Source organism: Galeopterus variegatus, unplaced genomic scaffold (assembly GCF_000696425.1).
Source record: "Galeopterus variegatus unplaced genomic scaffold, G_variegatus-3.0.2 Scaffold371, whole genome shotgun sequence".
Taxonomy (NCBI): Eukaryota; Metazoa; Chordata; class Mammalia; order Dermoptera; family Cynocephalidae; genus Galeopterus; species Galeopterus variegatus.
This window is the reverse complement of record NW_007726482.1, coordinates 577809-592438: the sequence shown is the minus strand read 5'-3', so window position 1 is coordinate 592438 and position 14630 is coordinate 577809. Positions and strand designations below refer to the sequence as shown.

General features: G+C 36.7%; 1 protein-coding gene across 1 annotated transcript in view; it reads left to right on the top strand.

Moving 5' to 3' along the window:
- Positions 1-4480: 4480 nt before the first annotated feature.
- SLC26A7 (solute carrier family 26 (anion exchanger), member 7) overlaps positions 4481-14630 on the top strand; it is a 120839-nt gene continuing 110689 nt past the window's right edge. The window contains exon 1 of the mRNA XM_008568057.1: positions 4481-4673. Within this exon, the coding sequence (XP_008566279.1) occupies positions 4481-4673 (193 nt within the window). The remainder of the gene's footprint in view (positions 4674-14630) is intronic.

Here is a 14630-nt window from a genome sequence, read left to right as displayed (position 1 = left end):
CAATTATTAAGAAAACTGTCCTAACAATTAGAATGTATGAAAATTGCAATCGGTTATTTTTCTAAGACTGTTAATGTCAGTCATTGGGAGAATTAAGCAGAGGTTGGATTGAGGGTAGTGCCAATCTATATGAAACTGTGTGTGTATTAGAAAAAGGCACCCTGTGTGGTGGACTTAATAAAAGTTGCTCCCTCTGTGTGAATGTATCCCCTTGCCAGCTAACCGGCTTAGTGCATAGAGAACGGCCTTCATTTCAGCCTGCGTTTTCCATCTCAGGTGGGAACCTTTTCTAGTGTCCTCCTGTTAGAAATGCTGTAGATCAACTTCCTGAAGTAGGTAGGAGTTTGGAGTTGATGCCTTTTAACATTTGAGCCTATAACTTGGAAATAAATCAGCGCTTTAGGTGTCCTGGTCTCCACACGGAGTCTGTGTCTCTCAAAAACAACCAAATATGATCCAGCTTATATCCTGCACAGCATTTTCCGACAGACCCTTTCCTCACTCAAACCAGGCCCAGAAATTGCTCCAGAGGCTCTTACCTGCCAACCCTCTAAAATTCTCTCCAAAGCCCCAATCCCTGAGGATTCCTACCTTTCTTTTGTCTCCTCCATTTCTCCTACATTTCCCATTTAGTTTTTCCTCTCTCTATCCTCCAGATTCTATAATATTTTAAAAACAGAACTGTGTTAAAAAAAAAAAAAAGAACTTTCTTTAGATTCTAAGAGAACAGGGAGAAGTTGAGCAAGTAAAGATAAAGTCTCTCCTTTTTTCCCCCCTTACTATCTTTAATTCTCATTCTCTTTTCACTTATTTTCCATATTCTTTAATAGCACAGCCTGGAAACCAGACTGAGATAGACCAAGTGATTCCTGAGTAATTTCAGGAGTAGCAACATTCACATATTAACACTTATTGAGTGCATCTTATGTCTGCAGATTCTTCTACCAGATCCTGAGGAAAGAAGCAAAGCAAATGATGTGAATAATCCTTACTCACAAGGAATTTACAGTCTCATGAGTCAGACTGGATAAAATCACATGAAATAGATTTAAAGGAATAAAACCAATAAACGTTGAAAATGACTAAAGCTCTACACCCACGAATAGCCTGAGAGTTACCTAGATATTGATTATACAGCGTGAGCAGAGCTGTGGGGAAACCAGGGAAAGGTTCATGGAAGAGGTAAATATTGAGTAAACATTTAGAAGATGTGGAAGGCTGTGTAACTAGGGAAATTAGCATAGAGATAGACTGAAGAGTCAAAGCAATGTGCAGGAGATAGTGAGTGAGTGTACCTTCCTGCTGGAACAGAGGGTCTGTGCTGGGTGGGAAGCCTTTCTTCTCAGTGGGAATGCAACTCTCTCCTCTGAGCTCCCACTGTCNAGTAAACATTTAGAAGATGTGGAAGGCTGTGTAACTAGGGAAATTAGCATAGAGATAGACTCAAGAGTCAAAGCAATGTGCAGGAGATAGTGAGTGAGTGTACCTTCCTGCTGGAACAGAGGGTCTGGGCTGGGTGGGAAGCCTTTCTTCTCAGTGGGAATGCAACTCTCTCCTCTGAGCTCCCACTGTCACTTATTTTGTGACTTGATTATTAGTTTGTCCCATTCTGTTTTGAGTTAGTTATACATTTTTCTATTTCCTTGATTAAATAACTTCTAGAATATAGAGACGATATCACCCACCCCGAAGCACTTCACATAGTCTAGCAAATTATGGTTGTTCAATAAAAACTTGATGCTTTAGAGTTGATAGGAAGCTAGTCAGAGCGGGTGGGGGAGCAGAGAAGGGTCACATGCTTCTGTTAATGAGTTTAAGATTAAGTTTGATATTGGAGATAAGTGAAGTTCAAATGTATCAGTGATGCGATCAAAATGTTTTAAGAAAAATTTTTCCGTTGGTCCATGTGTGAGGTGGAAGTTAATAAGTTTATCTTTTTATTGACGTAGGTATTATCCTGGATATTTAGGAAGAGATGTCCCATATAGACGGTAGGAGTACTAAATTTTAGGCTACGATTAGTCATTGAAACTTTTAAATAAATATATTTTGAATTTTATGAGCTCATCAATTACTCTTAGTGTCTCATGTGCGTAAATAAATTTCTTCATAAAGTTTATTCTTTTTTCGGTATTGCTGATTTTAGGTACAAGTGATACCATGCTCTAGAGTGAGATTTTGGCATGTTTTAAACAGCGTGTATGCACATGGGATTGCAAAAATATTTGTAATTAAAATTCCAGATTTAAACTTAAAGATTTTTAGAAAGATTTATTCTAATCTGTAGGAAGTTTTTGATTGAGAGACTTCAGAACAATTTTATTAAACTAATTCCTCCTCCTTTCCTGTCTTAAAATATTTCATAACAATTACTGGCATTGATATGATTTTTGGTACTTCTCTATAAATTCACATTTGATTCTGAAAATCCTGTTCATGTGAATTCTTTGTTACTAGAATTTAATACAAATTTTTAAATGATAGAAATTACACAAATACTAGCTGTTCATTGGTGATTTCAGTCAAGCTTTCAATTACTTTTCTCATTTTGTCAGCATAGATTTGTATTTATAACCTAGATATATTTTAAAAATATATCTTTAGTGATTATTTCGACTGTAAAAGTAATATATAATGAGTTTATGTATAGCTTCTACATTTCTTTGTGTATATACTAAATGGAGTATATAATACAAAATTTAAGATTTTTTTTTTTGTGTGTGAAGAAAAACCAATACAAAATCTCTATTATGAGTGGATTTACATTTATCTGGTGAGTCCATGTCTCCATACTAAGAGAATAGCGTTAAAATGCTACAACTTAGTCTCTACACGGGGTTTTCTTTATATAGATCCCAAACCTGAACTATTGGATAGTTTGGAAATTTAAAATAATATAAACAATTGAAAAATACTAAGTAAATTCTATTTGGTAGATACAAATAAAGTATACATTTCTCTCTCTCTCTCTCTCTCTCTCTCTCTCTCTCTCTCTCTCTCTGTTACTCTTTCCATAGATAGATACATAGATGGATATATGAGATACATATATATTTAGAATTCATTGAATTTAAAAAGAAAGATATTTTTGCACAGATGCAAACTAGAGATATCATCTTTGGAAGACTGAGAGAGTAGTTCTTCACTTTATTTTAAAAACAGTGGGAAAAAATACAGCAGGGGACCTTAGAAGTAGCCAAAGGATCCAAGTACTTTGTTATTCTAAAGGCATCCAGAAATCAGATTTCTATTCTCTGGATAAATGGGCCTTAAAAAGGGCTGCAGCAAATATACATGATATTCCTTTTCTTGGCTTCACAATTTTAGTTAGTATATTGGCTTTTTGGTTTAATTCCAAAGGCACAGCTCATAAATGCAGGCTTTTTCTTCGGGGCAGGGCGGTGGGGGGAATCACAAAATAAAAATCTTTGACAGTCTCTCTGTTCTATTATAAAATGTAACACTCTTTCTTAAAATGAAAACACCCACTTCCAAAAGTTATGTGAAAAGAGGGAAACACCACAAAAAAAAGATAGGGACACTTCAAACAATAGTTTGAACCATATGTTATTCCTCAGTAAATTTCAGTTACAATAGCATCAGTGTGTGAATTATACAACTTAGAGAAACAGAGAAAACTGAATGAACAATTTCACAGAGAACTCCGGCCACAAATATTTGTTCATTGTGATACTGATTTTCTCAGGCCATGAGATGAAATTTCAGTTTGTTTATGAGAACTAGCCATTTCTTTCCCAGACTGGGCAGTGACTATCTGAATGTTTCTGTATGAATGAGAGCCTCATTTACCAGGGAATAGAAATGATAAGGACCTTTAGCGATGCCCTGTCATGTTGATGAATTTTGTAGAACTGGCAGTCATCTGACATGTTGAAAATATATACCACTTAACAAAATAAGGCTGGATTCTCTGAATATATTTTACACAATAGACCCCTCTGGCAGTTTTATGATCTTGCATAGCTTGTAGAGAGAGACTGGACTAGCTGGATGCTTCCTGGTTTCATTAACATAGCCCAGCCCACATCCAACACACGCCCAGAACTACCTCATTAACCATTGGGATTGCAGCCAAAAACATAAGACTACAGTGAATATAAGCAGAATTACTGGCGAGAGAGCTGTAGACCAACTTAGCACTGAACCCATTACTTTTTCAGGATCAGAAAAATATTACATTAACAGGAACCACTTCTCATTCAGATAATAATTCAAGGTTTTAATCCATAGTTTTTAATCTATAATAATTAGCAACACCCTAATAAGACATACTGCCAAGCTGCATATCTTTAAGTGCTTCTCTGTTAATCTCTCTCTCTTTTATTTATTTATTTTCTGGTTAGCTTTGATATTGTAAACCACAGACGAATTGGAGCCTAGCATTGAAAGGAGGGGTTCTGCAACGATTTTTTTTTTTCTGGTCTAAAGAAGTTTACTTCTACAAGAGGGAATCTGAAAAATGACAGGAGCAAAGAGGAAAAAGAAAAGCATGCTCTGGAGCAAGATGCATACCCCCCATTGTGAAGACATTAAACAGTGGTGCAGAAGGCGGCTACCTATTCTGGAATGGGCACCACAGTATAATCTGAAAGAAAACTTGCTTCCAGACACCGTGTCTGGGATAATGTTGGCAGTTCAACAGGTGACACAAGGTAATGTACTGCATTTGATTTTCCTGTTTTATGCAGAATGGATGTCACTTTGCTTTCTTGGAAGAGTATTGTGACCTAGGATTGACAATTTAGCTAATGAAACAGATATTTAATGAAATGGATATTAACTTTGGTGAAATAAGAACATTGGATAGCTGTGTACAAGAGTTTTCCTAATTGTCTTTTTCTTTTTTTTTTTTTTTTGATATTTTTGATAGCTGTTAAGCATCAAACCAACGTTTGAATGGCACTACATAATTGCAATGTTAAAATTCATACTATTTTAGAATAAAAGATTGGTAATTGTGGGAGAATGAGTTTTTATAATGTGATCTTGCTGATATAGTTTCATACTTACATAATCAAGATATAAAATATTTCCTGACTTAAACACAGTCATTTTTGAACCTAATTAACAGCACACAATTACCTGCTGTAGCTTTGAGAGTTGCTATAAGCAAGAAACAAAACTTTCTGTACATAAAGGAGGCTCTTTGCCAAGACCATTATTTGCAAAGAGAATCCTGTATGTCCTTAGAGCTTATGTTTTACTGTGTAGGCCGATTTACTTCTGTATCACATTACCTACAGCAAGGATTTCTCAATAGGAAATTTAAACTGATGAGAAGTCTGATTTAAACTTTCCCAAAGCAGATTCTAAATAATATTCTGGATTTAGGTAGGGATTTCTCTTGGTGAAACCTAGGTAACTAAAGTGCATGTGTGTGTGTGTGTGTGTGTGTGTGTGTGTGTGTGTGTGTGTGTGTGTGTGTGTATCTTTTCCTTAAAGACATATTCATTATAATTTTTGGCTAATTCAGGTAATGATTTTCTACCTGTAACAAGGAAGAGAATTGATTTCTCAGCCTTGAGAATTTGGAACAGTTTCTTTGGCATAGACTCTGTAGGTTTATATTTCCTTACAGTTTCATTACCTCCCTTGCTTTAACTGTTATTCATACTGTTAAATTATAAGCACTCTTTTAATTAAGTTATTATGTAGCAGGAACAAACTGGTTTGTGTATTTGTGTTTTTAGTAAGATTAGGAACATCTGCACTGGTGGCTTTACTTTAAGATCCATAATACTATCACACTTTATGGGATGCCATTTCACAGAATAGTCTTGTACTACATTTTAATGACCATTTTTCCAATAGCAAAGCGTAAGTAATCTTTCAGAAAAATGCAAAATGAATAACAGTTTAGGGTATTTTCAGCCTTGCTTTTATTTAATTTTAAACTCAAAATGAAACACCACCATGTATTTTGAAAACTTAAAAGAGCTTTTTTTTTTACCCAGATAGTTTCAGCATATGTTATAAATTTAATTTGCTTTAATTTAATGTAAAATGAAGGAGAATTATGTTTTAATAATTATGTTTTTTACCTTTGGAAAATATCAGGTTGATATGAAAACTGGGGGATATGATGGAGTTACCTGTGTACATCATTATCAGTATTGTTTATATGTAAGTCTTTGGTAGTTAATTTTATGGCTTTTATTGGATTTAGATTTTGAGGGATTTTGTTTTATGCATCATGTATTTCACTGGTTATGAAGAAACACACTGGCCAGCCCCTAACTGGTGAGAAGCACCAAACTTACTCAGCCCTTGTGTCTTGGGAAGGTACAGATCTGGCTTCTGGTTCCCCAGGAAGGCTACCAGTGAATGGACAAGACTACACTTCTGGGAAGACCTTAAAGTATTTTGCTGGTGTATGGAAAGACTAATCTTTCTAAAAGTACCGATTTTTAAAAAACTAATTATCTCAAACTTTTTCATGCTTATCTTCTATGGAGAGTTAAAAAGTTAAGTATCATAAGCTACGATTTCTTGTAAGGGGCACGGTGCTAACCCCTTACTTATGTTATCTCCCCCATCCTAACGAAACCCAGAGAGACAGTCTCCTCTCCAGTTTTCATATGAAAAGATGGAGCTTAGAAGAATAAGTAATTTTCCCAGAATCTCACACCTGAGAAGTGGTAGAGTCAGGACTTTCTTCCAAAGCCAATACTCAACATTTTCACTTCATACTCTGTGCTGCCAAAATAACCAAATTCTCCATAATACCAATGTTATTAGTAATAGAAGTCATTGCATTGGAAAGATATGAATACCCTTCCCTTTAAATTACTTTTGCATTCAGGTTTCATCTCTGCAGTTTTTAGACTCAAATATGAAGTGACAAGAAACATAAATACAGTAGGAACCAGAGTAAAGGTGTTTAAACATCATTACCTCCTGTTTTTGTGAGTACGGTCTTAGCAATTATTATCAGCTCTATTTCTTATGAAAATTATAAGAAAGAAGGGGTATAAACAATTTTTAATTGAAAGTTAAAGTTTAAGTTAAAAAAGAAGGAAGGGGCAAATTTGCTCTTTCATCATAATACAAAATAGGAACAAATACCTTTTATCACTTTACTGAATTTTGAAACAGCTTTTCAATTACTCAGCATAGTTGAATTATATGAAATTGTTGAATTCAAATTTTTTTGTCCTACAAAAAAGAAAATTTATGATTCATTCTAGTAGTTGTTTTTCATTCTTCTTTATCTAGAAATGCACTTAAAATTAAGAAGAATAATGGAAACTAAGATGATTTGAGTATTTTCTATATGTCAAATACCAAGAAACCATTTAAAATTATTTTATTAAAGATTTCTTAACTGTTAAATATAGATTTTTTTGTAACCAGTATACTTGACTCCTTTATAACATGATCTGTATCAATTATATTTTTTCTAAAACCCTTTCTTCTCTTAGTTTTTGGCACCACTCTTTCATTAGCCTTCTACCTGTCTTGCCTTCTCTTCTTAGGATCTGCAGATTTTCTGTCCTACACTTATCTACCCATTAAACATCAGTGTCCTGGAGACTCAATCCTTTGCCTTCTTCCAATCTGTCTTGCCTTCTCTTCTTAGGATCTGCAGATTTTCTGTCTACACTTATCTACCCATTAAACATCAGTGTCCTGGAGACTCAATCCTTTGCCTTCTTCCAAAAGGACTATAGACAATTTCATCTGCATAAAAGACTCTAACCACCATCACTATGCTAATGAAACTTTCTTCTCAACCTGTGGTCCACATATTTAACCATGCAAACCTGGAATGTTCTAAAAGTACTTCAAATGCAATATGTAGTCTTCTGAAACAAGTACACTGAGTGATGCCGATATTCTAACTAGAATTACAATAATGAATAATAATAATGGTAATTTTTAGGTACAAATGTAAGCACTGTTTTAAGAATACTTGACATACATACAAAACTGAAGCTCAGAGTGGATAATAACTTGCCTGAAGTCACACAGCAAGTGAGTAAAAGAGGTAGGATTCGAATAGAGGTAATCTGGCTCCAGAGACTATGCTCTTACCCTTGTACTAGACTACCTCTCATAGAAAGTTGTTCTCCACTCTTCCCTCTCCTTTGTTACCCTACCCATTAGCATACAATCACCTACCAGGTTCTTCCTTTTTATCCCCTAAATATCTTTTCAACCATTTAGTTTTGCTTCTTGGCCCTTGCAGCTGCCTTAACTCACTGTCTGAAAGTCACTGTCTTGTGGGTCTTCATTCTCTACTCTGTCTCCGCCTGTAGGCTCTATTGCATACTGCAGCCAGAATAATTATCACAATCTGAATGTATTGCTTCCCTGTTCAGAATTTTTCAATAACCCTCTTGTTTCTCTAGGATAAAAGCCCAATTCTTCAGCATAACCTATTAGATCATTAATAAACTGGGCCTCTTGATACAAAAATCTACTCAAAGAGATCCCTCCTTGGGAATCCTTCCCAACCTCTCCTACTTCCTTTGTACTTTTTATGTATCTCTGTGATAGGCCTTAACACATTGCATTGTAACCTTTTTGTACAACTCTTTCCACATTGGTCTGTAAGCTCTGGAAACAAAAATGATGTCTTAATCTTAGTATTCTTACCAACTTGTATATTGCATGGCACTTAGAAGTAGGTTTTTAACAAATGTTTGTTGGAAGAATTAAAACATACTCAAAGATTCTAATTGTCCTATTGCAGCATGCTGCCACCCTAGGAAGGAAACTGAGTTAATTAATTTTCATGTTTTCAAAATAAATGTAACAAAAATACTGATAGAAAAAAAATTAAAAATATGAGTAATTGATTTCTTCCAACTTCTTTTACTTTCTTGAAGGTACAAGTTTGTAAGTTCTCTTACTTGCTTGAAGGTGCAAATTTGTAGCCCTCCAGACAAATCTGGTAAAAGATACATTTCCTTTGTTTCAAAGAGTGTTAATTTTTTCTTCAGCCAATATTAATAAATATGAATAGTTCCTCAAAAAATCCAGATGCCTAGCTTCTATTGAAAAATGGTAAAACACAGCCATATAGGGCCCACATATCCATGGGACAAAAATCTGCTAGACCCTCAAAGAGGACCCCATCAGACAGGGCACACACTTTGCATTTTGCCACATTCACTGCCACCCTCCTTGCTAGTATTCCCATTACCTGCCTAGCCCTACAGATGGCTAAATTTGTTTCCTCTGCCAAGATCCTTTCTAACATGTTTTATTGAGATACCTTGAACTCACCCCTTGAATAAAACCTTCATAGAGAGTTTACCTAAGATTAGCTTCATGACCAAGATCCACAGAACCTTCAGGTTTATGTGCCTGGACTGATGTATCCTGATATACCTCATTTCTTTATAATCCTATTCATTGTTTGTTATTTATTTTAAAAAAGTATTCTGGAAAGGAGACAATAGGCTCTACCAGACTGCCAAGGGGGTGAATTGCCTCTCTCCAAAGTAAATAAATAAAGCATAGATGTGTTAGTCTCAAAGAAAGACAGATAAAAGATACTTAAGGTCTTTCTCTCACTATGTTTCAATATTTCATTGAAAACATTTGTATTTTTTAAATATCTTAAAAATTTGAGAGCTCTCATCACTAACGTGAGGTAAGAGCCATTATAGTTAGCATCTACCACGATGTTCTTTAACTGATATCCTGAAGGACCTCACTACAGTAAGTATTTTGTAGATGAGCCAACATATGTAGAAACTGTCAGTGACTTGAAACATGTCACCAACAAAGTCAGCAAGTTAAGCAGTAAGACTCTGGTCTCTAGAGTATTTAGTTCACATTCTAGCCTGGATGACCACTTGGGGGGAGTAGGTACTTTGTTTGCAACATGAAAACTCAAGCACTGAGACAAGAGTGGAGACTTAAAATGCATGACTTGCCATATAACAACCAATCCACTAAGGAGTAATATGAGAATGTTTTTCCTTGCATTCCAAGGGATCACCTAGAATATTTGTTCCCAAACCATGAAAATTTTAAGCTGCTATAGGGTTGCCTGATGTTCAAACCACAATGTTTTGGGCTGTAGACAAAAGATGGATGTTCCCCATAATTATGCAGAATGTGTGGCATTACTGGCACTGAAACATATGTGTGGAAGCTGAGCTTCATTGCACTCCTGAGGGCAGGCAGCTCAGTGACATGTAGAACAATAAGTGGAAATTCCTGAAGCATACTGCACTGCAAAGATTAAAGGCTTGTCTGGGAATTTTTCCCTGCATGGTCTCAGGCTTGGGGCTATAGAATCCTAGCACTAGCTATGTATCTCTAACCAAGTCCCCTTAATCACTATATCTTTCTGCTAGTAACTTTTCTCTTCTCCAGGAACAACAGCAGCTAAATATTTCTTCATTAGTCAAAAGTATACTTCCCCTGACTCCCATGAAAACATACAGAAGAGCTAGTGACACTTTCCTGGCTTTTGTTTCTTTTCCATTTCACTAGGGCTTCAGGATTCATCCAGCACTTCCGATTTGCTTTTTATTTTTCTTAAATGCAAAACAATGATGATTCAGATATTAAAGGATCATTTATATTTCTACACTTAGAATAATGCTGCCTATAATATGCAGAGCTGTTCATATGAAAGAGTTATGACCTTCCTTTTTAAGGTGTTGAAAACTTGGCAAGGTTTGTGACAAAATAGATTGGCAATGAGTGCAGATGAGGTATGTGGCCTATATAGTAGAGGCTTCTGTTTTAGCTAGCTAGGATTCATTCCTGCCTCTTTTAGTAACTGCACCCCAGATTTGTTTTGCAGAACAACTCCTTTTCCATTTTTAGTACACATGTTTTAAGTGAGGTTCTATTTCTGGCTCTGGTGATAGAGTCTAAGCTGATCAGTGAACTGAATTCCCTTAGACCAGGATTCTCAACCTTGGGGCCCATTGGAACTACTGTGGGGATTAGAAGAAAACCGGTACCTGGGCCCCATCTTGAACAATTAAATCAGATTTTCTGGAGGTGGTGCTCAGGCATTGAGACACTGTCTTCTCTTCTTTTTCTTTTAGTGGTCCCAGATCTAATGTGCAACAGTGTTGAGAGCAGGATCCAGACACAGTGCTGGTCCAGGTAGAATTTCATACACCCAGCCAGTGACTGATTCAGGAATGAGACCTGCCCTCTAGGATATGGCTGCACTAAACAACAGACTAGTCATTTGTTATTTTGAAATGGTAATGGCGAATACAATGACCCAAGTGGCCCAGTCAGTCTGGGTCCCAGCATATGTGTGGGGCTTCTCAGGAAGAGAAAGCTTCCTTTATGCTGGAACCAATGACAGTAAGGAAGATGTACCCCCATAGCTTCCCAGGACCCCCTCAGCCTGAAAATGAAGCCAGCCCAGCAAAAGACATAGCAGAGAGAAACCAACCAATCCCCACTATTTACTTGCATGTGCAAAACTTCTTTTCTTCGCTTATGTAGGTATAAGTTGGGTTTATTCTCATCATCTTTGATCACATTTGAGAACTATTACAGTTTAAATGTGTTACAGAAATTGTTTCTAATGTTATGAAACCCAGCAATTATTGTACTTTATATTTTCATGAGATGAGGAGTTTGAAGCTCAAAACATTGGATGAATTGCACCCAGTTCTAGGACTGCTAAGGTGGATTCAAACCTAAATCTGTAAGGCTCCATTCCTCGCCCTTCACTGCTTTCTGTTCCCCTGTTTGCTTCTAGTATGACAGACACACCCTGGGTGGGGCTAGGGCTGACTTTAAGCCTCTGTTCACATCAACCCCTCATTCCATTCCTTCCCATGATCCCATGTCCCCTTCCTTGACAAAATAAAACCCAGAGTTTCTTCTGGTTGAAACCAGAAGAGAGCTTTGCTGGTGGGAAGAAGAACCTATACTGTGAGCTATTACTCTTCCCCTTGAAGTTCTCTCCCTGCCCCTGCTGGAGTAGCTTAGGGTGAGAGACGGAGGGCAGACATGCTCTGATACTGGCTTGAGCATCATTGAACAACGGATTTTACCATGTTGCAGAAGTGACACAAGGATGAGATTTTGCTAAAAGCTAGGGGGGCAGTAAAAGGGAAATCTATAGCCAGGCTTACTCCTCTTTGCTTGGTCTGAACCCTTTTGTTTCAGCTCCGTTCTCATCTACCACGATAGATGCCATGTCTAACCCTTACCATCCCCAGCCCAGACACCACTGCAGACGTTTACTCTCTCCCATTCTGAGTCCAAGAGCAGAAGCCCTGCCTCGGGCTCTCCTATCCTTTCTAATACTGGAGATGTCTGCCTACCAGGTAAGACTCCACTGCTATCCATAGCCATGAGCCTTAGCAGCATGGTTAAATCTCATCTGAACATCATTTCTCTAAATAAAAAGCACAATAGCCTTTTTTTCTGCAGTCTTTGTGCTTGACCATCTTTTCTCTCCTCTATGTACATTCTGTTTTTCATAAGCTAAACCATTTCCACAGATTTAATTGCAAATTTTCTGTTAGTAAAGTGTAGATAAATATTTTCAAACCAATTTTATCTTCCTGGTTTTAGGTATAAATATCCAGCTGCCTATTGAACACCATCTTAATGTCACCCAGAGATATGTTTTAAAACTGAATATATATTTTTTTCTTCCCAAACCGGTCTTTATTCTCTCGTCTTTATTATAATGAAATTCAACCCCCATTTACCCAGTTGTTCATGCCAGAAATCTGGGAGTTATCCTTATTCCTCTTTTCTCTTAACAGCCATATTCAATTAATCATGTATAAATTCTTCCTTTTTAATGTCTCTCAAATACATCTGACACCCATTGTCTTTGTGGCAACTTCCTTGGTGATTTGCTAAATCTTTCCTGGGACATTTGCTAAATGCTTAAAATGTACCATAAACTGTGCTAAACATTCATTGTGTATTATATTAATTAATCTTCATAAAAACCCTAAGATTTGATACTGTTATTGTCTATATTTTATAGATGAAGGAAAGTTGATTAATTTGCTAAAGCAAATACAGTTTCCATAAGGCAGACTGAGTGTTTAAGTTCATGTCTTTCTGACTCCTGAACCCATGCTTCTACCTTAATTAAGAGTCACCAAATTCATTCCTTGCCAGTTAGGATGACCTCTCATTTATGGTTTTGTTCCTTCATTATCTATCTCAAACTGCAAAAAAACAATAAATTTTGATAGAGATAGTGGAGATCCTTGCTCTTAAAATCCTTCAGCTATACCGTGGCAATAGCTTTTTACCTGCTCTTTTACTGTATGTGGCATCCTTGCTTCTCACCATTTTGGCGAACTTTCTCACTTTCCCTCATTGTTTTTCTTCTCATCCCTTGCTCTTCCTAGCTTCCTCATGGAACTCCAAATATTTCCCTGGGACTGAAGCCACAGGTGTGTATTGATTGGCTTATACAATGTTGGGAGTTGACATTTAAATATTGGTAGACTTTATTTCAAAGTTGAGGGATTTCTCTCCCTTTATTTAAATACGATCATCCGACAGTGCAGAGTCTGTATTCCCATGGCACCGATAGGCTGAAGTTGACTGGTGCCTGCACTCTTTATGTGGACGCGAGCTCTCTAATTTGTCACGGTCCCCGATATGCCCCATTCTTTTTTACATCAGTACTGCTTAACTCCTGTTATTCATCCTGCTCAGATCTAGCACAGATGTTCTCAAGCTCTACTCCAGGACGCCTTGATGTTCAAACCCATCAGAGCATTCAGAAGAACAAGGTGTTTAATATAAAAGCAAACAATACTTAGAAGGCTATAAATAGACAACTTTCTTCTTATTACACAGGGTTAGACTTTAGAAAATGTTTTTCCAAGCCATTCAACATGTAGATCTTACTTACCTTTCCAGGAACATCTCTCCTAATAATCCCTTCAGCATCCTATGTTCTGTCTACACTGAACTGCTCTTAGTGTTCTAAAGGATTATGTTTATTTAGCCTCAGGACATTTGCACCTACTGTTCCTATACAATGAATAATCCCCTTTCCCTTGTTCCTTTTACTTGACTTTATATGGCCATATTGCAGGGGTGGGTTTATCTTTTTACTTCTCAACCTTGGCTGCATATTAGAATCTCCTGTGGCACTTAAAAAATACCCATGCCCAATCTCTACCCTAGACCAATTAAATCAGAATCTCTGGGAAATTGAGGGCAAATAATTTAATATTCTGGGCTTCAGCCTACACGACTAATGAAAAATTGAAGTAGAATGAGCTGCTGGGACTGAGAACTACGGCTTTCAGAAAGCACTTGATACCTCTATTTTGTTTCTCCATAGTATTTATCTTCTTAATTAACTCTATAGCATTTGTTTTTGATTCATATTTGATATATCTCTTAAGCTATAAGTTTTTTGAGGGCAGGGACTATTTACTGGGACCAACACTTTTGGCTTTAGCGGTAAAAGTCCTGAGTTCTAGGAAACCCGTTCAGATTCTATCCACAGTATTTGGCACATAGTAGATACCAAATGTCTGCTGACAGTGAACAATCATAATTAAGGTAGGTGGATGGAGCTTTTCTGTGCCCTTGTGAGGGCTGCTCTCCCCAAGGAAATCTTCAATCTCCTACCATTTCTAATATTTAAGCTCCTAGGTCTATTGATCATGAGGCTTCTTGAC